Below are 27,249 nucleotides of genomic sequence, written 5' to 3'. Positions count from 1 at the left end.
TATTACTATATATTTAACTTTAAATGCTGTAAAGTTGAATACTGAATTGTCAAAGCAGCCTAAGACTCTGAAAAAGGCCCTATAAACTACAGTATTACTGTAATTTCAAACAGCATGGGTCAAATGTAGTAACTAGTTCTACAGCTAAGTCTTCTAGATTTCACAGCAGCTTTTACTACAGCTGATCACACTATTTTGACCCACCTGCAGGCCTTGGTTGGGGTACATATTAAGTAGATCCATTCTTTTCTATCCTGTATTACAGAAGGTTGGTGCGTAATTGCTCAAAACAAAGCCGAAAGCAATCTTGTGGGAGCCCTGTGTGGTTCTATTTTCACACCCTTCTGTTAAACACGTATGTGTGACTACTCTGGTGATAGATTATTTGTTTTGCAATGCCACCAGCTTGAAGATGACGGGCAGCACTAAGTCTTTTACTTTACACAGTACTAAGTACTATCCAATTGCTAAAACACACAGACATCTGAATTTCAGCTGTTGATGTGTTCTGCGGAGGCAATGGTTTCTCTAAAAAAGTTTTCCATTGCAAGTTTTATTTTAAGGGCCAGAATTCTTCTGAAGAACTCATCAGTAGTATAGGCTTCCATTACACTGACAAAGAGATTCCAGCATAGGCAAAAATAAAATCTGTTGTCAGTTATGGGTTTTATTCCCATCAGCGTACATAGGGTATATAAAGATTCTCACATTTCCTGTAATGAAATGTAATGGATTTTACAGTCAAATAAAACTTTACACACATACTGCTAGAATTTAACTAATTCAGAGACATTAGCTTGACTCATTCTGCTGGCATACATCCAATCAGAAGTCCACCTGAAGGTCAGAGCAGCATAAGGCACCAGCAACATTTACTGCACTGGGGCGCTGCTCAGGACGCCCAGCAATACACTTAATTAGAATATCTTGTGGACAGCTTTCAACAGCTGGAGGGTAAGGCTAACTCCCCAGGGAGGGAGGAGGTATAAACAGACTGACCGACCTTCCCTAGGGATCAAACAGCCCTGCTGGCCTGGAGGTGCAATTTGCCTCCCTTTGTGCTAGTAGGGTGAACCAGGCCCAAATTACTTACAGAAAGACCAGATGAAGCAAATGGTCTCTGCACCAACAAATGGAAATGGCTTTAATTTAAGAAAAGCTGTAGAGAATCTGGAGATGTCCATTTTCAGCCTCCCTTTTAGGCATATTAACACACAGTGGTATCAAATATATACTGAGTTATGTTGTGAGGTTGCACTGACCTTTTATCTTGCTTTCTGAAACACTCAAATCTGCTCTCTGCCATTTTTGCTTACATATTAAATACGGTTTCTTTTTTCTAAATCTCAAATGTAAACTTATAAAACAGCTTTTTACCTTTTACTGTATTAGACTTAGAAAGTAAAGTGAGTTGTCATCAAATGAAAGGAAAAGGTAAAATACTTGTATTTAACATAACAAGTCAAGTAAGGCATTGTACCCACCCGTCTTTTGTGTTAGACTCAAGTGGTGAAACATTTAGGGCTTGTCTACACTGGCAAGCTTCTGTGCAGTAAAGCAGCTTTTTGCACTCAAACTGCAAACGTGTACACACTGCTAAGCCACTTTGTGTGCAGAAACTCCTCAGTTGCAGCGCTGCAAAAAAACCCACCTTGACGAGAGTCGTAAGGCTATTTGTGCAGAGGCTCCAGCACTCTATTGCCAGTGTAGACACTCTATTGCTTTCTGAGCTGCAATTGGCCTCCGGAGCTGTCCCATAATGCCTCAAGTGACCACTCTGCTCACTGTTTTGAACTCGGCTGCCCCTTCCAAAGCACCGCGCGCTGTGCAGAGAGCCCAGGGAGGGAGGCAGGGTTTCCCCTCCCCCAAGACTGGTTACTTCCTGCCACTGTCTGAACTTACAAGACAGCATGCTGACACACTGTCCCCCAAAACACAGTCTCTCCCCCGCCCCCATACACACACTCCCTATCACACACATTCTCCCTCCCTCCCCCAACTTCAGTTGAAAATCATCTGGCAGTGTAGTAGGATGCCCAAGGAACAATGGGATTGAGAAACCTGCATTATGTGATGCTGTGCGTGCCCCATGAGGCATTGCAAACCCTTCCCAAAGCACCCTGCAGCCAGTTGCACAGCTTGATAGCTACCACAATGCACTGCTGTCTTTGCCACTTCAAGGGCTGCTAATGTGGATGCGCTCCAGTGTCACAAGGAGTACAGTATGGACATGCAACATGGTTTAATCCCAGCGTTTTAATAAAAGTGGTATAACTTGAGGTGCTGAAACTTGCCAGTGTAGACATACCCTTAGAAAATACTTTCTTCTATGGCCTGAGTTTAGGCAATAAAGCATCTGCAAAACCTTCTACAATTAATGTACATGGCTCAGTTGGACAGGACACATTCATGTTGTAATATTTAGCCTCAACTAACAGGCCTTATCTCACATACTATATTCAGTGAATACGTAACCTTCCATTTCTGTCACTCTCAGAAACCAGCTGAGCCAGTTTTGTGCATGTTTATAACTAAAATGAGAACACACCATGTGTAAATGTAATGTTAATTTTTCCTGTAATCTCTTTACAGTGGCTGAAGCTTTAAAAAACTGAAATTTGACATGGACAGTAGTCATGAAAAAGGATTATATGCGTTTAATAGCTTTAAAGTAATTGATTTCACAAACTTACCCATTTTAAAACTGCATGTGGAACATGTACTTTAGAAAAGGCCTACAGGTCTACAAACAGTCCATCTAGGGCCTGGTCTATACAGGGGGCAGGGGAGAGGAGGGATTGATCTAAGTTACGCTACTTCAGCTACGTGAATAATGTAACTGAAGTTGATGTACTTACATCTACTTACCGGGGTGTCTTCACTGAGCTAAGTCAACAGTTGACGCTCTCCCGTCGACCCCGCCTGCACCTCTCACCCTGGTGGAGTACCGGAGTCGACGGGAGAGCGCTTGGCGGTCGATTTATTGCATCTAGACTAGACGTGATAAATCAACCCCCGCTGGATCAATCACTGCCTGTCGATCCAGCAGGTAATGTAGACAAGCCCTTAGTGTAGACTTGTTGATTCAGGAGACTTACATAAATAAGTATTGTAAGTCTCTTGCGATTCAAGGGATTTTTTTTTTCAAACACACACACACACACACACACAAATATATATATATAGATAGATATATACACATATATATATATATACACACATACACACACCTACAAATTCACTTACTGTACTAGTATCTCCCCAACACCAATAAATTCAAAACCAGCTATGGGATATTTTGCTCAAACATCCAGGAATATTTCCCCCAACTTCTAAAGCAATTGCTACTAGTTTTATATTAAGTAGTTTTTGCATCTAAATTTTATGACCAGGGTAGAAACTTCTACATCAGAATATCAACACAGTAAGCTAAAACCAAATACTTACATCTATATCCAATTCTTCAGATCTATATTTGTATAGTGTACCCCTACATTCTTCTTGTGTCAACTATAAGGAAGAATAATATTCTCATAAAATAACTTCCCACCAGAACCATGAAAATGATGTTCATCTTAGAGTTAAAATTTTAATACACCAAAAACAGATTCCATTTGAATGCCAAACATTTAATGTATGACTATATAGTTTGAATCAAACAATATTTAAATCTCAGTTACTTAATGTACCTAATGGAATGTCAAATAGGGATTATCAGAAGAAGAAAGGTATATCACAGTTATTTTCTCAAACTATTAAATCTTGCTAATTAAAACTGAAACTGTGGAATTATGTTAAATTTATTAGGCATGCATAATTCTTCAGAAAAATGTTGAGTGCTATAGTTGCAATATAAAAATTCCATCAAATCTAGACTGTGTAGCAGATAAAATTACATTCTGATTAGATCCCCACACACAATTATATATCACTATGTTAATTTTCATGTGTGCATTCTAAATACAGGACCTTATTCTGCTCTTTTATGTTAATGGCAGTGTATAGAAATTCCAGTGTGTTCAAGTGTAGTTACAAATTTACACCAGAGTAACTAAGAACAGAATTGGCTCTTTGTGTATACAGTGTGTGTAAGATATACAGATACACACACTTTTTTGGCATGTAGGTGGGATTTTTAAAAAAAGTGCACTTTTTCCTCAGCTTTCTTTTAGATACGGTACTCCATACTACAGCAATTACTGTAAATGGATACAATTCTATTTCTTGTGCTGAGATATGCAAACCCTTTTTACTAAGGTTATGACTGCCATCTTACTCAGCAGTAGAAGGGATCCTCAGACTCTGATTTGATATGAGTGAATGCTCAACATATTAACTTTTTACTTCTTTTCATCTCTAGACTGACTGCTAGCGATATATTTTAAAATACTTAAAACGGGCTAACATATATAGATACCCATTTGTGCCAAACTTTTTATATCCCATTTTAGTTAATACATAAAAATATATGCATATTCATTCCTAACATATACATTTCCCCTCCATAGCATGTTATTTAACTGGAACATTTTTAAATCAATTGTGCAAAAAAGAGACTATAGAAACACAAGTCCAAAGGAGGTTTATAAATGCAAGGATTGGGGAGAGTTAAACATACAAGCATTCCAAACATACAATAAACCTTTAAAAGACTTAAGTGTTTCATTTCAAGACATTATTTCCACATACCTCATGCAAATGCATCTGGTGACAATTTAAAAGTATGTATAGTGTATTAAAACCACATAGTAAATTTCTTTGAAATGAATATTTAATGAAAATGAGTATCAGAATATGAAAAAGCCACAGCACTTTTGCACTTCATTAAGATTATTTTTTAACAAAAATCTATTTAAACCTCTAATAGTGTAGAAACAATATATATTTTTTAAAAACCCTCCTTCCGAACTAAAGAAAGAACTTAGGAATAGAAATATTTTAAGAGTGTGCTCATAAGCATGGTCAATATAAATCTGGCCCAGACTCCCAAAAATATGGTTAAAACCTTACACTGATTTCTGTTTAACTCAACAGGGACATTATGTAGCTTTTCAAGACCCCAAATTTATCTTTCCAGAACACTCTTAGATATTATGCAGCTTCCTTGGATAGTGATATACAAAGTAAATCTTTTCAAGTTTAGTGACTTTTTAAAAAGCTAATTTATTTGTGTTCTCAGAAGCCCAATCTTAATTATAGCGTAGCTTAAAATAGGCTGATGATCTATCATTCACACCTATTCCTATTATTCCATAATTATTTAGAAAATCTAAATGCACTTTTAATAAGATAGGTACAGAACTTCCACAAGTATTAAAACAAATTTAATAATTACTTGTAAAATACTTTGATTCAAATAGTATTAAGTTTGAGTTTGTGTTTACCCCACATAGGCAATGAAATGGTTAACGTGGGCCCATTAACAGCTGGTTGCACTTGGAGGATGGGCCAGACTCAATTAAAAGATGAGTACAGCTGGGGGAAGAGCTACCCTGGTCTACACTACGCGTTTAGGTTGAATTTAGCAGCCTTAGATCAATTTAACCCTGCACCCGTCCATACGGCGAAGCCATTTTTGTCGACTTAAAGGGCACTTAAAATCGATTTCTATACTCCTCCCTGACGAGGGGATTAGCGCTGAAATCGATATCGCCGGGTCGAATTTGGGGTAGTGTGGACGCAATTCTTTGCATCCACAATGGTATTGGTCTCCAGGAGCTATCCCAGAGGGCTCCATTGTGACTGCTCTGGACAGCACTTTCAACTCAGATGTACTGGCCAGGTACACAGGAAAAGCCCCGGGAACTTTTGAATTTCATTTCCTGTTTGTTCAGTGTGGCAAGCTGATCAGCACAGGTGACCATGGAGTCCCAGAATCGCAAAAGAGCTCCTGCATGGACCGAACAGGAGGTACTGGATCTGATCGCTGTATGGGGAAATGAATCTGTGCTATCCGAACTCTGTTCCAAAAGACGAAATGCCAAAATATTTGAAAAAAAACTCCAAGGGCATGAAGTACAGAGGCTATAACAGGGACCCGCAGCAGTGCCACATGAAACTTATGGAGCTCAGGCAAGCCTACCAAAAAAACCAAAGAGGCAAACGGCCGCTCCAGGTCAGAGCCCCAGACATCCCGCTTCTATGATGAGCTGCATGCAATTCTAGGGGACCCCCCTACCACTACCCCACCCCTGTCCATGGACACCTGCAAAGGGTGAGTCTCATGCAATGGGGATGAGGATTTTGGGGACGAGGAAGATGAGGATAGCGCACAGCACACAAGCGGAGAAACCGTTCTCCCTGACAGCCAGGAACGGTTTATCACCATGGAGCCAATACCCTCCCAAGGCGGGCTCCCGGACCTTGAATGTGGAGAAGGGACCTCTGGTGAGTGTACCTTTGTAAATACAATACATGGTTCAAAAGCAAGCGTGTTTAATGATTAATTTGCCCTGAAGACTTAAAGAAGCCAAAAGACTGTGGCTTACCATGGCTGCCTGCAAGCCGAATTCTGTTGCCCGGCCCTATGTGTGAGATCTCTCACACCAAACCGGCAGCCCCTCAATATAAGAGGCAAAATGCAACCTTGTACTCTAAAATGTGTCTTTTTAAATACTACTCTCCCTTTTTTTTTTCCTACCGCAGCTGCAAATGTTTCGACGGTCCCCCTATCATCTCCATCCCAGAGGGCTAGTGCAGATAAGGCGACGAAAAAAACACCCTCACGATGAAATGTTCTCTGAGCTCATGCAGTCCTCCCGCACTGAAAGAGCCCAGCAAAATGCGTGGAGGCAGACAATGTCAGAGTCCAGGAAAGCACAAAATGAATGTGAGGAGAGAGGATAGATAGCTGGAGCAAGAGGAGAGGTGGCAGCAGCGTGATGAGAGGAGGCAGGAGGCAATGCTGAGGCTACTGGAGGATCAAATTGATATGCTCCGGCGTATGGTTCCCGACTCACCGATAGCTGTCTGGCGTTGCAAGCTTCCAGAGGGCTATCGCCACTCGCTTGTGAACGGTGAGGGCTGCTCTCATCTTGGTTTTCTTGCGCTTCAGGGCAAGGGAAAGCAAATCAAAGTTCCATGAAAGTGCCCTTATGCATGCGAAAGTTTCGCAGCCACTGGGATTCATCCCAGACCTGCAACGCTATGCAGTCCTACCAGTCTGTGCTTGTTTCCCGAGCCCAGAATCTGCGTTCCATGGCATGAACCTGCCCCATTACCACCATAATGTCCCCATTGCCAGGGCCCATGCTTTGAGAGAAGTCTGTGTTCATGTTCTCATCACCTCCTCGCCTGCTTTTGCAGGTTCTGGTTCTGCATATACTGCAGGATAATGCGCGTGGTGTTCACAACAGTGTTTATAACTGCCGCGGTGATCTGAGCGGGCTCCATGCTTGCCGTGGTATGGCGCCTGCAGGAGAGCAGAGTTGCAGCGGAAGCGGTGGATGATGGAATAGATATTTATAGAGAGATGCCATAAGAATAGATATTTATAGAGAATGACGAGAGGCCCTGCGAGATGGAATCATGAGAGCAGAGTTGCAGCGGAAGTGAGAGCCCATGACAGCCAACATGGAGAAATTTGCTATCGAGACAGGAGAGCAGAGTGGCAGCGGAAGCGGTGGTTGGAATGCCAGTTTTTCCCGACTCATTGCTCCGTCTGTGGCCAGAGCAGGAGAGCAGAGAGGCAGCAGAAGCAGTTGTTCGATGACGACGGTTAGTAGTCCTACTGCACCATCTGCTGAAAGCAATATGGCATCTCCACGGAAAAAAGGCGCAAAACAATTGTCTGCCATTGCTTTCATGGAGGGAGGGGCGACTGATGACATGTACCCAAAACAATGTTTTTGTCCAATCAGGCATTGCGAGCTCAACCCAAAATTCCAATGGGCGGCGGAGACCGCGGGAACTGTGGGATAGTTACCCACAGTGCAACGCTCCGAAAGTCGATGCTAGCCATGGTACTGTGGACGCACTCCGTTAATGTGCTTAGTGGGGACACAATCAACTGTATAAAATCGCTTCCTAAAAAATCGACTTCTATAAATTTGACCTAATTTCGTAGTATAGACATACCCTAAGAGTAGAAAAGGGCTGCAGGGAGAAAGGAAAAGAACCTCATAGTCCCTCTCTGGGTAGTAGAGAGCAGAGGAGCTTCAGGGCAGATTTTACATCCTGGGCTTGATGGAATAGGCTAACAGAGGTGCAGGGGACACTGCTAGTGCACCTGAGTGAAAGCCAATCACAGGCAGAAAGTTGAGGATTCAGACAAGGGAAAGATTCCACCAAGGTAGTCTCTGAGTCAGAATTCTGTAGAAAAACAGAGAGCTGAGGATGACTCAGGATAATTTAAAAGTTCAAGCCTGGAGAAGGGGCCAAAGTTGCTTTTGTTGTGGCTTATAATTTTCCTTTTATAGCTTGAAGTCCTGGGGCCCTTGGCTCTAATCGAGTGGAACAGAAGAGGGGCCCTGGAGGAGTGGCAGATGTCATACTGATGCCCAGTGTCATGTGGGACACTAACACATCAGAAGGGGAGAGACTTAAATGACCTGGCCAGAGGGCCATGTCACAAGAGAGACCACCACAGGGCCTGAGCAGCTGATGGCAGGGCATGTTAAATGACAAGAGAGCTGCTAAGGGGCATGTCTGCAGTGAGCGTACTTTTTTATAGTCCATAATAGCCACTGAAATGTTTCTATTCTTTTAGTTTTATCTGTAATACACAACAGGCAGAATCTTCTACAGAAGCACTTCACCTCCACACAATACAGAATATTGTAAAACAACATTTTACATTCATTTAACACAGAAAATCTCAAAATTATATGAATTACTTTGCCCATCACTGTCAATGCAGCAGCTGCTTAATAATGTACAGCAAATCTACTAGATGGTTTAGGGCAAGATGTGAAGAACACCATCATATTCTATTGGAATTACAGGAGGAACTCTTGGAGTATGCTACGGGATATTTAGTGACCAAGGGGCCATGAGCCTGTTTTTATGTTGCATCCAGTGGAACCGCCTCCAGTGACAGTTCCTTTTTACACCCTGCCAGGGCATTGATTTAAGAGGAAGAGTGCCATCTACTGCACTGCCACATCACTTCCCACAGACTTGTGAGTTTTCCTTGAAGACTTCCTATCCAAGTACTGACATAGCCTATTTCTGCTAACATTGAAATATATAGTGAAATCACACTGTATGAGGGCAGAGGAATTAATAGCATTGTAAATACTCCTGAAGTATTATTTATTGCTTGCTGCTAGTGTAAGCTACATGTATAGTTGGAGCAAATATTTCTCTGTGTGCGGTTACAATGGTGTTACACAACTGCCATTGCATTCAATGAGAAATGTGTAATGTCCATGTGTAATGCTGAAAATATCTCTCTACCTATCTGTGAATTAAGTCTTGTGCACAATACGTATATCTACAAAGAAGAATTTAGCAAGTAGAGATTTCAGAAGTTACAGAAACAGTCCATAGTCCAACATAGTCCATCGCATCTTAGACAACGGGCAATATCTGCTGAATCACAGCAAGGTATAAAACCATGAAAATGGACATTATGTAAGATGTTCACAGGGGAAGTTTTTTCCTAACCTAAGACAACTATTGGAGGGTTTATTTCCTGAAGCATGAGGGCTTGTATCCTCATGTTTTTATTTTAGCCAGTGTAAGTGCAGATATTAATACACATTTCTAAAACTTTTTAAAATTACACTAAGCTTGTTGCCTCAATAAAGTCTTGTGGCATGGAATTTCACAACTGATGGCATGTTTAACATCTTTTGGGAGATTGTTCTAGTGAGGAAATTAAACAAAAAGTTGGGGCTTTTGTGTGGAGGGTGAGATATTCTTTAAGATTCTAGTAGCATTTTTTAAAAGGCCCTTTTCACCCATTAGTATGAATACATGGACCTATTCAACACTCAGTGATACTTTCATGTAATTTAGCTGAAAGAGTATGTCTTTAGTAGTAAGAATATACTGTGGTTTGAATGTATTATGTATCAGATGTGAAAACTGCATTTCGCATAATACAACATGCAGAATTTCAAATAGGGACAAGAAATGCAGGAAAAGAGGATGTTGAACAAATTCAAAAACAAAGCTTAGAAAATATTTCTAAACATCAGGATCATAAGCTAATAGCCCATCAACAGCTTTAATTTGTGCAACTGGTGAACAGTGTATGACAACTCAACATCTTGCTGTCCTAGATTGAAGTATGGGGTTTTGATCTGCTCTTAAATGGTTTTCCAATTTCTTGGGCATAAACATGCTGACATTAGGCATGCATGTCATCTTGTTCTAACCAGATTTTAATCTTGTCTTTTCAGTGTCAGTGTGCTTTATACACACAATATTCTAACTCATTCACGTTAAAATCCTGTGTGATCTTTAAAATATGAAAAGTCAACACAGTACAGGAAGTTGTCTCAAATTTTAAGCCTTAGTTTAGGCGTATTCGTGAATTTGCACCAATAGAATCCCCTTCATATAACATTAATATACCTCACTTAACACTGAGAAAAGGACAGATTGTCTAGAGATGTTGCAAAGGGACAATCTAAGTTTTCTCCAATTTACTGTTCGTACTGTTAGGTACTGGTTCAGGCTCATCTAATTGTACTTGAATGTGTCCAGCAGAGCTAGCCAAAGAGGATAGGTAGCTGATTATTACTACATTTCTTCAATATGAATAAAAAGTTAATTTCAGTGGATGAATTTTACTGTATTAAATCTCTGTGTGAACACTTATTCATAATTAAAGTGGCCTTAATTTGGTTTAGTTTAATTCACTTTGGAAATGATCCAAGCTAAACTTTAAATTCTGAATGGGTATTCCCACAGTGGCTTAATGTGGCTTAAAATTTAAAACTGAAAATTCACACCTTTAGTTAATTCGGATTAATTTTCCTGATGTCCATGTGTTGACAAGCCCTAATTCCTGGACAGGACCACCACATGTGCAAGTATGTTTCCCTTTTCCTGTAATCCTTCAAACAAGGTGCCTTCCTAGTTCCAAAAATATGATGGATCTTACCAGGAATTTCTTTATGAGCTACACAAATTGAGGGTTTATATTGCCTTTCCCATCTCAGCCAGATCAATTTATTTGCCTAAATCCCTCTCCCATCTTTTCATTTGGGCTGTTTTCTTAATATTTTTTCATTCAAAAAACTGTACGTATCTTGGAAATTGAATCTTTTGTTCCAGGCTCTACTCCTCAAATGTGGTTGAAAGTATAGATTGAGTTGCCCCATATCCAAATCTCACAATAAAATGTTTGACATGTAAATACTGAAAATACAGTGTGACCAAGTTCCTCCTCTATCTTGGTGGGTCCTGCGCTTATTGGCGAATTTTCTTGCCTCAGAGATTCACCATGTGGGTTGGGGAACAGCCCAGAGACCTTCCCCTCTGGAAGAGCCCACAGTCCAGGTCAACTGGAAGGTTTGGGGGGAACCCGGGCCCGCCCTCTACTCCGGGTTCTAGCCCAGGGCCCTGTGGACTGCAGCTGTCTATAGTGCCTCCTGCAACAGCTGCATGACAGCTACAACTCCCTGGGCTACTTCCCCATGGCCTCCTCCAAACACCTTCTTTATTCTCACCACAGGACCTTCCTCCTGGTGTCTGATAACGCTTGTGCTCCTCAGTCCTCCAGCAGCACACCCTCTCACTCTCAGCTCCTTGCACCTCTTGCTCCCAGCTCCTCACACTCACACCACAAACTGAAGTGAGCTCCTTTTAAAACTCAGGTGCCCTGATTAGCCTGCCTTAATTGATTCTAGCAGCTTCTTAATTGGCTCCATGTGTCCTAATTAGCCTGCCTGCCTTAACTGGTTCTAGCAGGTTCCTGATTACTCAAGTGCAGCCCCTGCTCTGGTCACTCAGGGAACAGAAAACTACTCATCCAGTGACCAGTATATTTGCCCTCTACCAGACTCCTGTACCCCACTGGTCTGGGTCTGTCACAACAGGATCTTTATGTTGTTTACATTACTACATACCTCATTATGGTTTCAAATCAGGACCCAGGAACAACTATCTAAATTGAGTAATCTCAGCTGTTACCCACAACAAATAGTCACTTTGATATTTCCTAGGGATAAATTCACAGTAGCTAAGAGAGGGCATCTGCTAAGAATGTAGAAGAAAATTTGTTCAAGGTGGTCTGGAAGAATGGGTGATCTTTTATTTTTGGTGACCTAAATTTCTTTTTAACCCAATAATTACTATGAATAACTATATTTGGACTCCTGCTTTTTTTTTTTTTAATAGAAATTTAGAGCTGTGAAAGAACAATGACTGACTAAAAATGACAGTCCCTTATTTATGCAGCACACACTTTCCCCTGCACTATCCTGCCAATGCATCTTAAAACACCATTCTAGAGGGACCATCTCTCTAGGGGAGAGAGGGTAATTCAGTCTTCATGACCCTTCAGATTCATGGTCTCTGACAAGGTTGTCAAGGTGGTGCTATTTCAGTGTCAAATATAAAATGAAGTTATCTCTACCATAAAACAGACTTTAATACGTACATGGATTATTTTAAGCAGCTAAAAATATTCTAAAAATTGATGGCATTTTTCAAAAAATTTCAGCAGTGAGTCGGACAGCTTTTAAACATATAAAAATCTTATTTAGTTTGGGTCTGGAGGAACCTTCGCTCTCCCATTGCACCCCTAACCCTTCAAAGCGGTGTCTGAAAACAGCTTGTCTTTTGGCACACAATAGTGGGAGATTGGTTCCAGGAAAATCTGTTAATGCAAGCCACTGTTTCAGTCCAAGAAGAAACTAGAGATTCAAAGCACTTCCCCTTTATCTCAAGATACCTGGCTGTTTTCCTAAACATTTAGAAATATTCTACACTGTGATATAGTAATATAAAGGTCAAAAATTGCATGGGAGCTGTATTACAGTGGCATAGCAAAAAATTTCATCACCATCAATGAGCGTTTTTCAAAGCAGAATTGGTCTTACTCCCTTCCTAGAATCACTAGAATATCAGGGTTGGAAGGGACCTCAGGAGGTCATCTAGTCTAACCCCATGCTCAAAGCAGGACCAATTCCCAGAGAGATTTTTGCCCCCGATCCCTAAATAGCCCCCTCAAGGATTGAACTCACAACCCTGGGTTTAGTAGGCTAATGCTCAAACCACTGAACTATCCCTCCCTTCTAGCCATGAAACTTTGTTTGCCACTCTTCCCCGTTTGGAGTAATCCCTGAATTTGAAGGGAACAGGTCAAATATTTATTCTGTTTGGCAGCCAGAGATTTTCATAGCTCAATTAGCTGCAAAATACAGCAATCACTTAAATAAGAATGCTTAGGCTTCTTTAAAACTTTGATGTTTGAAATACAGTATTTTGTGCAGCAAAATTCATGTGTCTAAGGAACTACTGTGCTTACAGATTTGTATTGGCCATGCTTGTAAGTTAATGCAGGTCTCAAGCCAAAGACATATTTCCATTCAGCACATTTTCCCCCTCTTAATGTCTCGGTAGAGTTGCAGTCATGACTATATAGTCTAGAAATGTGTACTCTGGTAGGTTTGCTATGACTTGATTAATAAAACATTGCCCCTTGGATCTACAATCTCCAGATCTAAGTTATTTTGATCCATTTTTCTCCAAGGCTAAGAACTAACTAGGTGCAAACAACAACAACAACAAAAGATCTAGAAATCCATCTCCTAAAATGAAGAAAGTTGCCAGATATGACCAGGTAAACACCAATGGCATGCTTTTGTGTTGAACAAAAAGAAGCACTCGTGAAAGCTAATTGTGCATAGGACCACGTTAAGACAAATGTTGGAAGCTTGTTGGAAATTTTATGAGTTTACTGGACACCTGCATATGATAGCAAATGATCAAACATTCTAGACAGAAAAAGTTATCCAAAAGGGTACACTTAATATACTCAACAACAAAAGCGTTCAGCAAAAGCCATGCTAATAATATCGCAGCATTTTATAAAGCATGAGTGATTTGTGGTTTTTCAAAACAAATAAGAGAAACACTGATGTTATGAGTAAATCTGAAGAACAACCAAAAACTGTCACTGAGGAAAATTTTCGCAGATGATAAAGCAATTTCATTCACTATCCAAGACCTTACTTGCTGGTACAGTTGTGGTCTTAGCGCCGAGTTCTCAATCATAGTGTGAACCATGGTGATTAAAGGTTCATTCTCTTTCATCTATTTCAAATCAGGAGGAGCATACAGCAAACATCAGTTTACACCATAGCTAGATTTGAAAGACGACACTGTAAATATAGCCTCTACTTCAATATTTTTTCTAATAATGCAGCAGTTTAAATTTTAACCAATTCCTTTAAAGATTCCATCATTTAGAAAAAGTAAATATTTGAAAAACATAAGTGATAAATATCAAACTCATGTTTCCCATATACAAAAGAATGTGTTACTATATTAATATTTCATAAAAGCTGCATCATTTCCACTGTGGTTCATTTTTCAGAGTAACAGCCGTGTTACAATCTTACTGTGGTTCATGTTACTAATAAGTCTAATTACTTCAAATGTTTCACCAATAAACTCAAGTTATAATAGGTAAAACATCAGGAACGACTGGATAAAATACTGAGTAGCCAAACCACGATATTACTTAGAAATAAGCCAGCTAGATTTGAAGTAATTTAAAATACAAATACAGTAATTTAAATATGCAGTAAGAAACATCCAAATTCTTATCCGAGAACCATCTCATAAAATAGTCCCCCATACATTAAAATGTAGATTGCATCTTCAGTATGTTACAGTTATTTGAGCCCTTCTGGAACTGAATACTAAGATCAAGTTTACAATGATCTACACTAGTACTTCACAATCAACAATGCAGCAATTTTTATGCAGCACTTTTTTTATATACAAAAGTAGTCAATTATATTAGTTATTGCATTTACCCATATATGGCTATGAAACCATCTGTTGCACATTTCAAGCTAGATTAGACATATGTGCTGCCATATTTGCAGAACAAATCATTTATATTTACTGCCACAAGTGCAATTTTTAAAACAGATTCTGTGATCATTTATGAAAAAAATTTATAGAATTAGGCATTCAAAAAAATCCAAGCAATGTATAGAGCAAATGGCTGTCTTATGCCAGCATGCTGGTGAGAATTCTTACATCTTATAAGATTTTGAATATTGTGTTAGGTAGAGCTGGTTAAGAAATATTTTTGTTCCTGTCAAAAATCAATATAAAGTAAAAAAGTTTGTCAAAAATTGTCTTCAGATGTTTTTAGACTTTGTTGAAAAACCAAAAACCGTAATTTTCAGTCTTAGGGGTGAAAAATTCTGTTTTCCCAACAAAAATTGAAAAAAATATCAAAAATTGATATTTACTTTAGAAATGTCCAGTTTGATATGCCATTTTCTGTAGAAAGACCCTTTGAATAAAAAATTTCAACCAGTTCTTGCGCTACATCAATTTTACATCCAGCTATAGAGGACGTATGTGTGTGATCTCTCTCACCACGTAACTGTATACACAGTGGATTTTTATACGGACTCACCAATTTGATGTGACAGACAACAAGCTGCTTTTTCCAACCCAAGTGACAACAACTTCCCCATAAACTGAAAACTCCAATCTGTGTGTGGTTTTAGGGGAGGGTCCCAACCTTCTTTATCAGTGGTACCTTACTAATTTGCACTGGCTAAGGACCCCATAATTTGTACAAAAACAACTGTTTTCTCTCCCATTCTTAGTAAAGTTATGATCATTACATTTAAAAAGCAAATACTTCTAGTATACTATGAAGAATCAAATTTGAATTACAAATAAAGTAAGATACAATTACTAAATGAAGTATATTGTGATACATTCTTTGCTTTATTGTGCATTTATTTATTCACTCATCTGCAACATTCATTAATTCACAATGGGTTACCAGGTATTAGTGGGAAAAACTGAGGTTCCAATATATGTGAGGAATTTATTTCATACTGTGCCTCAAATGAGACAGTTATATTGTCCTGTAAATTAAGACATCCCCGTTATAGACAACAGTAGAGTTTGAGAGGCAAAAGCAGGCTCATCTTGGATTAAAGTGAATTCTTCCTCACTTATTTACATTTGTCCATTTTTATTCCAATCCCACTAGGTAAAGATCCTTACACCACAGGGAACATTTGAAAATATTTATTTCAGTACCATTTTTCTAGCAAGATTTCTTTCCCCTATTCCTATAGTATATTGTTGACAAACCTAAAGAGAAGCAGAATAAGGTAATAGTCACATATGAAATACTTAAGTGTTCACTAAGTTTAAAAGTCTCAAAGCTCTGTTTTTGTGCTACTTTGCAACGAGAGTTACTTGCTGCTCTAGCTTCTTTACACAAGTTCGTCTCAGCTGATAACTACCTGTCAGCAGATCAGTAGCATTCTTAGCATACACTACGAGGGCAATTTTTGAGTCATGTGACCAAATCTTAAACTGGCCTGTGTTGAAGGAAAATACTGTATCTACAACAGTGAGGTTCCCCATAATATGCAGTAAATAGGAAACTACTAAAAACCAGCTTGCGGGGAGCTGCCCAAGAGGAGTGCCGCCCGGATCTGGCATCCTAAAATGCCCGTTTCTAGAGCTTTCCAGATGGTAAAGTGACAGATAACACAACTTTTACTGTATCTTGGGGGACCTCCTCCTCCATTTTTACTAGAGGAGGTTAACAGCACTTCATAATTTTGACTGGAAAGGTCACTGCTCAACAGCAATCCCAGTCCCTAAATACCGTGGAGGGTCAACAATTGGGAATCAATCCTCTGTATAAAACATTGCAAAGTGCTGACCAAAAGGCCATTCCAGCAGAAACCAAACTATTTTTATATCCCTATGACAGACTGTTAAATGTTCAATATTTGTCAAGAGGTGATACAATATATATTCAATTTATTCAATTTCACTCTACCATTTTTTATAAATACTAACCCACAGATATGCAGTACAATTATCTGAACAGAAGTGGTAGAGCAAAATGGAACCTAAACTGAGTAAGACAGCAACTTAGTCACAGTACTAACATAAAAACAGATCCAAATTATATTATGAGTGCTAGGAAAACAAAATTTTACAAACAGCTGCACCATAACACAGTAATAATAGTGCATTTAAATAGTTGTCTTATCTGAAGATACAAAATTCTTTTTACAAACTTAAATTAAAATTGTGACACATGGCCAAAAAGGGTTAAGTACAGTAACTTGCAGGCTAATTGACCCAGATTCAACCTTTAGAGACATATTAGAAAAAATATATAAATATAATTAGGGCCATTCCACGTTAGATAGGCTACAGCTTTAAAATGTAAACTTGTATTGTTAAAGAATTGGAAGAAGATAGTCATTGTAGTAGTCTGTTTACCCCGTCTTGTTAGAGGGGGACAATGTAACCAAAAGGTTCCTGTCTAGGGCTATATCGTAAATAACATTTAGATGGAACTTGGGTGAAATAATGTCATTGTCTATGTGTCTCTTTAAAGTTTGTGGTAAACTGTCTATAAACTGCTTAATGGATAATTACCTTATGTTAATCCATATAGTTAATTACTGGTGATGGTTAGGAAACAAAAGGTTACTTCAAAAGCCCATTGTTCACCCAAGGACTGCATGCTGCCCAGGAACTGTATGAAGAACTCTTGGGACCTGACCCTTTCATCTCAAATCTGCTCATGTTTTATCAGGGGAAGCACTGAGCTTCAATATTGAGGTCTCCAAATTTATTTGGATCACCCTGGTATTGGACATAGAATTAGTCCATAGGTTTAGTCCAAACAACTCTATGCAACTCCAAAGCTCATCATCTCTACTATGAAACTGATCTCAGAACTGTATTCATGTCTGTATGTATACTGATCTTTTAACCAATACATTCTCTTTAATACATTTTAGTTTAGTTAATAAGAACTGGCTGTAAGTGTATATTTGGGTACTATCTAAAGTATTCATTAACTTGGGAGGTAATGTGTCCGATCCTTTAGGATTGATACAACTTTTTATATGATGAACAAGATTTTCAGTAATCCCCATCATATTTGACTTTGCTGTCTAGAAGGGTGCCCAAGGCTGGGTTGCTTTAAGGGAATTGTGTTTTGGCTTCTGTGTAACCAGTAGAGCTGTTTTGGTGCTGGCTGGGTGAATCTGAGTGTTGGAATAACCACCAGTTCTGGGGACTGTCTGCCCCATTCTTTGCAATTTGCCCTAATTGAGCAACCTCAGCATGACCCCCTTCCCCGGGACCCCGGTCACAAAAGTATTACACAAGCCAGCTAAAGTACAAAATGGTTTAAGGAAATGCCTGATGCCACAAAGCAAGTCAGAAGCAGAACTCTGAATAGAATTCAAGAAACCTAGCTTAGATATATGCCTGCTGTTTCCTGTAGATCACTAAGCCTTCCCCAAAACTGATGTCTGTCTTTGCTATGCTTTTTTATACTCAGTGTGGTATACGAGTGAGAAACAACATTTCTCCCTAAACAAGACATACATAAAAGCAGCTGAATACATTTAATAGTTAGTATTTAAAATCTGTGAGTATATTATACTCAGATGCCACAACACCAAAGAATACAGAGCAACATTATAAGCCAATCTAAAATCTGCTGAACATCCAAGAAAACTCTTAGTGGAGTTTTACCAAAAAGATGTTCATTTCCCTTCTCTTTCCCTCTTTCCTCTCCATTGCCCCACACATTTGTAAGTTAATCAGGTATTCTTCCCTGTGACTGACATCTTTCTGTACAGATGAAACTTCACAGCATCCACTATGCTGATTGCATTACAACTATGATCAGCTAGAGAGCAGAGACTTCCTGTCGGAAGTTCTCTTCTATTATTCAATTTCTGACTTTTCCTGAGGTTTTAAAAAAAATGTATACCATAAAAAGCTTCAGTACTGAAAACCATAAAAGAACAGATGCATATTGAATAAAAGATACTCTCTTTCTTATCAGATTCCTTGATCCAGGGCTGACTAGAGGTGAAATATTGTCTCCTGCCTCAGAAAAATCTCTACCACACGCAGAAATTCCTACCATCAGAGAAGGAAGAAGACAGAAGACTTCATGCAATCCAACAGGTACGTCACTATGCCAATCTAATTAATCTGGGAGGTGCTCATATACTCTGGTGATGAGACCCAGCACCAAACCCTAAAATACATAACTCAATCTCACTGAAAAGTATAGCTGGTTATTATTGGAGATTTTCATCATCAGTAACAAAATTACAATTAAGTTCTAAGACCTGTTTACGGAATTGCCCTCTGATAATGGGTGCAGGTTCTAATAAAACATCCATTTATGGGTGAAATAAAACATTTAAGTGTTGTGGACACAGTCTTTATTTGAAATTTTGATGTTTCCATTTGTGGTTATTACTACTTCTCGGTGTGAGCATGGTCAGGAAAAAAGGGCAATAAAGAGGCCATTGGAAATGGATTTAGTAGTACACTTAAGATAACTAATCCTTTGGATTCATATAATGCCATGATTACATTTATACTACTGCCCTCGTAAAAGAGCATGCACTGGGCAAGCAAATAGTCTATGCCTATGATCACTGTTAGTGTCCCAAGTGGGCACTTGTGAAAAAGACAGCAAACACATCTGGCTCCTCTGATGTTTCCTGAATACCACAGCCACAAAAGTGGTTCAACCCCTCTTAAAAGAGGTGGTGTTTGATTGGTGATCTAAACTCCTGGTGGCCATGAGATTTCAAGGAAACCTATTGTCTAGAGACAATTTTGTGCTGCACTGTCCTTATGTACCTAAAACTACAGAAAACAAAAATCCAAAATGTAACAAATCATAAGCATCTCCAAGGAAAACAGCAGTATAAAGAACTGCCCTCTAGTTTAAAAAAAAAAAAAAAAAAAGTTCCTATGATTTCTTGGGCTTTGTGAAACTAATCTTAATCACAGGTAATATTTCACTGAAAGAGCTCAGCAATCACTATAGGTTACTTTATACATAAGGTTTTGCATGTAGTACTGAGAAGAGTGGAGTGCAATGCAGCCTTGGTTAGGAGGCAGTAGGCAATGTGTACCGTTCTGAGTTCCTCACAATCCAAAAGGTGGGTGACCAAGATAAAAGGATTGGAGTGCAGCTACACACACCATGGAGAGAGGTTTAGGGAATTTTATATACAGAAATTACAAACTAGTCAAAAAAAGGAAATGTATAATTTATATATCATGAAATGAAGCAACCCAAAGAGGACAAAGGATTATTCAAGGTGATTAAAGATGCTGTAAAGAAGGAGCATTGGCCTGAAATTAGACTAGGAAAAATTTAGGCTATGCAGTAGGATTTTTTTCTCCTAAAAATAAGGTCAATTTGATAATGGACTAATTTGCTAAGGGAAGTAGTTGAAACACCAGCTCCAGAGATGTTCAAGAAGATTACAATCTCTTATGGAATTTATATAGTATATGGGACAATCCTGTTCTAGTGCAAAGGGAGAGGGGAGAAGAATGGCGCAGATGACCCAGAACATTTATTCCAACCTTATGCCCTATGATTTTATGACTGGGAATCTCATTTTATACTAACTGCCTCTTTTTTTACTGTATGTGAAGTTTAGCCATTTCCTTGATCTACTGCAGAGACTTGGTTTATATTTTTAAATGCCAGCATTAAATGAATTTATAAGAAACTCAACAAATGCAGAAGTACGTATTTCTGCAATCCTCAACTTTACAAGATATAATTACATTTGTTCTGGAATTCTAATAATCAGTTTTTATCTGATGTACTATGCAAGTAAAGAACTGCTTTACTACCTCTCAAACAATAAATGCCATTTCCTTTATTTAAATCAGAATACCACAGACAGATCACTGAACAAACCCTGTAACCAACCAATAATATTAAAACATGGAACATAAGTAGTAGTTTAACATCTTGTATAAGCAATAAAAAAATCAAAGCTGGAAATGTTTGAGCTGGATGAAATACTTTGGTCTAACACAACTAACAGTTTCTGATTGTCCACCGCTTTACACCTTGGTTAGTCATTTACCAACATACATCAGTGCAAACTGATTGCAAGATGAATGTAAATCACAACCAAATCAGAATGGTAGCATTTCATCTTGAACGCAACCTTGCACTCAATTTGCATTTATAAGTGACCACCCAAAGTGCAAGGTGATAGAAAAATCAAGCCAGAAAGGTTGTTTTTTTTTTTTTAAACAAACAATTCAATTAAGTCCTGCCTACTGCAGCAATGCATAGGATGTCCACGTGCAAAAACAATCAGGAAATTGTTTGCATTAAGTGTAATGTTTAAGATGTAAAATTCAGCATGCAGTGTTTGAAAATCAGTTTTGAGATTTTCACGTGAGAAAACGATAGTTAAACATCAATTTGCCTATATTTCCTTTCAAGTACTTGTTATGATTTTCTCTATTTCTGTCAAAGGTCTCATCATTCCGTTTAAAAAGCTCTCTTGCAGAACCCATTTGCAAATTTCATTTGATCCTGGCTTGAAGACAAAAAGCTGAATATGACATCCCAATTGTTTCTTTATCAACAGATTTTGATGTCAAATTATTATGCTCTCACTCTGAAATCCAGCAGAAGAAAAATCTGAGTTATGAAGGAGTAAAGTCTTATTCATTCATAACTCATGACCAAATAGCTTAGCAAAACACAAAATTAGGTAAGTTGCCTTTTGTTTAAAATGTATTTTGAAGTTTGATCTCAGTTTTCTTTGTTCTGAACACATTGAAATCATCAGAATTAGCTGTTCTCTATGAATAGTATGCTTGTCAAACTTGTCAGTTTGGAAATCTCTGATGAGTTTGGTTATGTTGATAAAAAGTTGAGGAAATTTTAGATAGTTACAGGAAAGCAATGAACTGCAGGAATAAACTGGAACCTGAGAATTAAAACTACGTTCTGGTATAAATTTAATGCTCAGATTCTTATTATTTCATTATATCCAATTTTCAATAAAATTTATTTTTTTGTGATCTGTAAATAAGGTAATATATAAAATACTCAACTCCAGTTCATAGAAAACATCTTTAAATATCTGGCATCTTTAAATTTGAAAAAAGCATGCAACACACACCGAGACAAACAAAGAAAAAGCTGCTAATCCCACCTGATGATCCAAATATATGGCATTCCTTTGAAGGTGATGTGAAAGAATCTCATTCTAGCAGGCAGCAGTCAAGAAGATAAAGGAAAGGGAAAGAAGGTGCAGAATGTATGAAAAGGTCAGTTTGGAAAGAGTTAAACTAGCCAGTGATCTTTCAATCTAATTAAAAACGAACGTTACATTTCTATAATTTTTACATAAACTGCTTTGATCTCAAGAGAAAATGGATAATTAAAATTTCCTACAAATACCACTATGAACTACTAGAGTAAATTTTTAAAAAGCCAAGTATATTCAATTAGACAAGGAAGCAGGAAGATACAGAAAAAGGTATACCTTTGTTTGATGAGGTATTAACTTGCAATTTCATTTCTTTATTCATGTGAATTTAATAACAATTTTCTTAATACACACAGAAAACCAGTACGTGCATGTGGATTTTCTATACATGACTACATAGCAACTATAAACCCTTTGATAAGTTTATGTGCTTTAATGAATTACCTAGTTTTGAACAAATTCTAAAAAACAAATCACACCTGAGATGAGGCAAATAATCAAAATAAATTCACTTTATCATTTACCATAATACATTTTTTAATGGCATTATTTATGTTTATGGCAATTATTACTTATTTTAGTATATTTCACCTGATCAATGTACAGAGCCTGTAATTTTGCTTCCAGTTTTGTGGAAACAATACATTTGGAAGTGTTCCTACCCCTATTTTGATTCAGTAATGTACTCTCAAGCTTTGTGTTAAGAACTCAAAGGGTTAATAGCTGAACATCACATATGCAAGGCAACAATGGTATTCTAATCTACATCCATGGCTAACCAGAGAACTTTGCACTAATGGCATAACGCAAACTTTGATTAATGAATGGCTCAGAGCTAGTGAGGATGGTACATAGCACACATTACTTCATAGCTGACCTTTGGGCTGTTGGCCTCAAGTTTTAGTTGCATGAGCTGTGCTAGTGTGTGTTCCCGGATACTACTCAGTTCAGCTTGCTGCCGTCTCAGCTTTATTAGCAGCAGCGTGAGCTCCTCTGGCTGAAGGAGTGCAGTGTGAGAAGCCAAAGAGTGGAGAATAGATTAACTGGCGTCCTGAACAACACTTAATTAAACTACAGGCATCTTCTCAAGGTTAACTGTTAATATGCCAAACACATGTTAAATTCCTTTAAAAAACTTGTAGTATAATATTTTCCCCAAACCGCTTCCCTAGAACTTAGAACAAAAGGTCAACATAAGATTTATAAGAATTCAAAGCACTTGAACCTCAAATGGTAGAAATTGAAATTTTGTGTACAAAGGGGCACAAAGATTAGGAGCTTGCAGGAGAAAAAAGAAATCTGTGTGGTCACTACAACGGTGGAGGTTACAAGTGTCATCCATATCAATAAGAGAGGAGGAAGACAGAATCCAAGGTCAGAAGGGACTAGGCATAATTATCTAGTCTGACCTCCTGTACTTTGCAGACCACAGAAACTCACTCACCCACTCCTGTTATAGACCAGTAACCCAGCCAGAGGTTAGGGAAGTTCTCAATCATGTTTTAAATACATCAAGTTACAGACAATCCACCATTTATACTAGTTTAAACCTGCAAGTGACAACTGACCTGTGTCCCATGCTGCAGAGGAAGGCAAAAAAAACCCCATGGTCTCTGCCAATCTGACCAGGGGGGAAATTCCTTCACGATCCCAAATATGGCAATCAACTAGACCCTGAGCATGTGGGCAAGACACACTAGCCAGATATTCCAACCCCCAGGAAAATATTGTCTATACAATAGCAAAAGGAATGGGGAGGAGATATTGAAGTTTACCCTTTACTGAATAAAACTATTTTAAAAGAAACATTGTCAAAGTTGGTAGGCTCAGAATGTGACCTACTTTCTCTTTTATCTGTTTAAAAAGTCCTTGGTAATCTTCTGCATGTGTGGGTTTTTTTGGCCAGGACATATTTCAAAGCCCTTTTGTTTTACTAAATAACGAGACTAACCAAAGACCATCAAAACAAGCATATGGCATGGAAGAAAGTGTCAGAAGCAGGAAAGAGAATTTGTCCCTTTCACCTCCTCAAGGATTTATAATAAAAAAACTAATCTATAAATACCTTAATACTGTACCTTTACAGCCACCGGCAATTTATAGGTTAGGCTCTCACTAAACATTTAAAAATAGAGATTATTTGGAAAGAATAGTCATGTGCAACTATTATCACCGCATAATTTCAAACAGCCTTATTTTTAGGAACATCTCTGCCTGTACAATTTTCTGAGGATCCTCTCTTTTCTTATTTGCAATACTGGCAAAAAAAACAACAAAACAAAACAAAACAAAAAATACTCAGATTTTGTTTTGTAAATGGCTCACTTGCTCCTGTTGCTTATTCACCACCTAAAGTAAGTCTAATGAACGGTCAATTATTTCCACAGCAACTGACTTTGTTGTCACAGTTATTGAATTCAAGTAGGAAAAAACCATACAGGAATACAGTAGATTAACTTTTACTCTGTTTTCATAAAATTTCCAAATCAAGAAGTGGGGAGGAAAAATGTAGAACGAGGTTATAGTATTGAAAAACAATTACTATCCATTTGCTGAAACTAGGGTGACCAGACAGCAAGTGTGAAAAGTCGGGATGGGGGCGAGGGGGTAATAGGAGCCTATATAAGAAAAAGCCCCAAATATCAGGACTGTCCCTATAAAATCGGGACATCTGGTCACCCTACCTGAAACACAGAACAAGAGTCTGAGAACAAACTCATGTGTTTCTTGATCTAACCACAAACAAAACACACATCAGTACAACTGTGGGCATATACTGTAGAAGTCCACTAGAGGGAGCAAATTTTACTATAACTTCAGTTGTCAATCCCATCTAGCTTTCACTGAAAAACACAACATAAGAATCAAGTTCCATAATGGGTAATCTTGCACTTTCTAACTGTTCATTTCAGTACCAACTGGAGTATTATTTCCAGAAAATATGTAATAAGGATTTAGGTCACTACAATATATTTTAAAATGTGTTCCTAATGAAAATGGACAGGATTTCACGTAAAAAATTAAATTTTAAACAGAACTAATTTCTTTGCATGACCACATTCACAGAAATAAATTGAAGATAGTAACATCTCTGTATGGTAAATGCATAAGAAATTGATATTTTCAGGGATGAAAACATTTTCTTTGAGAAGTCTTGCATGAACATAACTTAATTTCCAAATTAAAAGTAAATTATTTTTATGGTATATTAATTAAAATCCTTGGTTTGTGTGCATACTTGTCCTATCACAGAGAAGCACAATGCATAATAGATTGCTCCAACTCCCAATATCAGCTAGTGATAGTGTTGCCAATCCTTGCAACATTCTGTGACTGCTGTAAATCGGACAGATTCTGGGGGCTCTTGTGATAATACAGGCAGCGCAGGAATTTTGCCAGAGTCACCTACAGTTTTTCCCTTTGGCAGCTGCCTACAGTACTCCTTGGCTGCCCATAGCAGGCAAAGCCTTGGAACAAGTGTAGAAAGAACAACCCTTTACTTCCCACCCAGCTCAGCAGCCTCACCCCAGCACGACAGTGTAAGAAGAGGAAGTTATTGGTGATCAGAGCCCAAGGAAAGAAAGAAGCAGCTCCAGCATCCTACTAGGGTTGGTGTGGAGGGCTGCAAGAAGCAGGGAGATCTCTGGGCAGTAGGAGGGCAATAATGGAGTCAGAGAGCAAGTGCAAACGGGGAATGGGGCCTGCATTGTACATGGGGACATTACATATGGATTTAAGGTACAAATTTCAACCTGTAATTTTCAAGCTTTGGGAATAGGGAAGGGGAGTTCAAACATACTTTAAAAATCTTGAGTTTTAGGCTCTTGGAGTTGGCAATACTACATTGACCCATCACCATTAATGGAAAATATCTAATGAAAGAGAAGTCTTAATTCTGTTACAAAGACACATGCTCTATACAGGTGAATAAGAGCACATTATTTTACTGTACTATTCTTAAAAATTCAGAAGAGACAACTTTTTTGTCAAACGCATGTTGGAAAAATCCTAAAATAGAAAACTTGATGCTGTCCTATATGTTTCCAAAATAAGATACTCAATGTGTAAATGAAAGTTATTTCCAGAAAGAGAATTGTATTTGTTGGCAGAAAATTTTAACTAAAACTTCTATTCTTGCAAATCCTCAATGTTATCAAACAGAATCAACTTGTTTGGTTTGGAAATCTTTGGTAATTGAAGACTGCATTTAATACAAGCTCTACAAACAGAAATGTTGCAGTGTTGCATATTTTATTTTATGGATTGTTCTTAAATTAAAAAAAAAAATGATGTACTAAATAAAAGTGCCACTCACCGTTTTGCCTTGGAGGCTCTGAGGAGTAACAGGCTGTAAAGTCAGACCTGCTGGCATCGACCTTCTTTCAGGCATGAAGACGTGCTATGGAAAAACAAGACTGCATATTATAATCCATGGTTGTCTGGCAAAGTTTTTTGCATTGAGGGTTAAATAGGAATTTAATATAATTTTACAAGTCAATTTCATTCTTATGAAACGTGCCAGAGGTATGTCTACACCACAAATAAAAACCCATGGCTGGCCCATGCCAGCTGACTTGGGCTTGCAGGGCTCCAGGTGTGGGGCTGTTTCACTGCAGTGTAAACATTTGGGCTCAGGCTGCAGCCCAAGCTCAGGGACTCTCCCACATCTCACAGGGTCTTAGAGCCTGGGCTTCGGCCCAAGCCCAGAAGTCTATGCTGCAATGAAACAGCCCCACAACATGAGATCCGAATCAGCTGGCATGGGCCAGCCGCAGGTGTCTAATTGCAGTATAGACATACCCAGAATGACAGCACTAGATAACTAAGTCCTCTGTTGGTCTACAAAATATATTCAAAAGCAACTCAAATCCTCTGGCGTGCCTGAATCCATGCCCTGGAAGGACCACTTCTAAACTTGAGAAAGTACTTCAGTCTTCATGGCTCTTTCAGTTCATGGCCCTTCCACTTAAGAGTTCCAGCAAGAATAAATTGGGACCAAGCGTTGTGGTATTTTTTAATGAAACAATTTTTGTTGAGAACT

At 38.4% G+C, this 27,249-nt stretch overlaps 1 protein-coding gene across 7 annotated transcripts in view; it reads right to left on the bottom strand.

Annotated features, from left to right (window-relative positions):
- The window catches only part of PLEKHA5 (pleckstrin homology domain containing A5), a 274,187-nt gene that overhangs the window by 42,215 nt on the left and 204,723 nt on the right, over window positions 1-27,249 (bottom strand). For 2 of the 7 annotated variants that reach the window (XM_054036266.1, XM_054036302.1), the window contains 4 exons: window positions 26,524-26,607; window positions 23,086-23,205; window positions 22,152-22,205; window positions 3,448-3,510 (listed from right to left, as the gene is read on the bottom strand). In XM_054036266.1, the coding sequence (XP_053892241.1) occupies window positions 3,448-3,510; window positions 22,152-22,205; window positions 23,086-23,205; window positions 26,524-26,607 (321 nt within the window). Of the gene's footprint in view, window positions 1-3,447; window positions 3,511-14,130; window positions 14,212-22,151; window positions 22,206-23,085; window positions 23,206-26,523; window positions 26,608-27,249 lie in introns of all 7 variants that reach the window. The other 5 variants (XM_054036329.1, XM_054036274.1, XM_054036283.1 and 2 more) reach the window with 5 other exon arrangements.

This window comes from Malaclemys terrapin, chromosome 1 (genome assembly GCF_027887155.1).
Source record: "Malaclemys terrapin pileata isolate rMalTer1 chromosome 1, rMalTer1.hap1, whole genome shotgun sequence".
Classification (NCBI taxonomy): domain Eukaryota; kingdom Metazoa; phylum Chordata; order Testudines; family Emydidae; genus Malaclemys; species Malaclemys terrapin.
The sequence above is the reverse complement of the archived record's forward strand: the minus strand, read 5'-3'. Positions and strand labels throughout refer to the sequence as shown.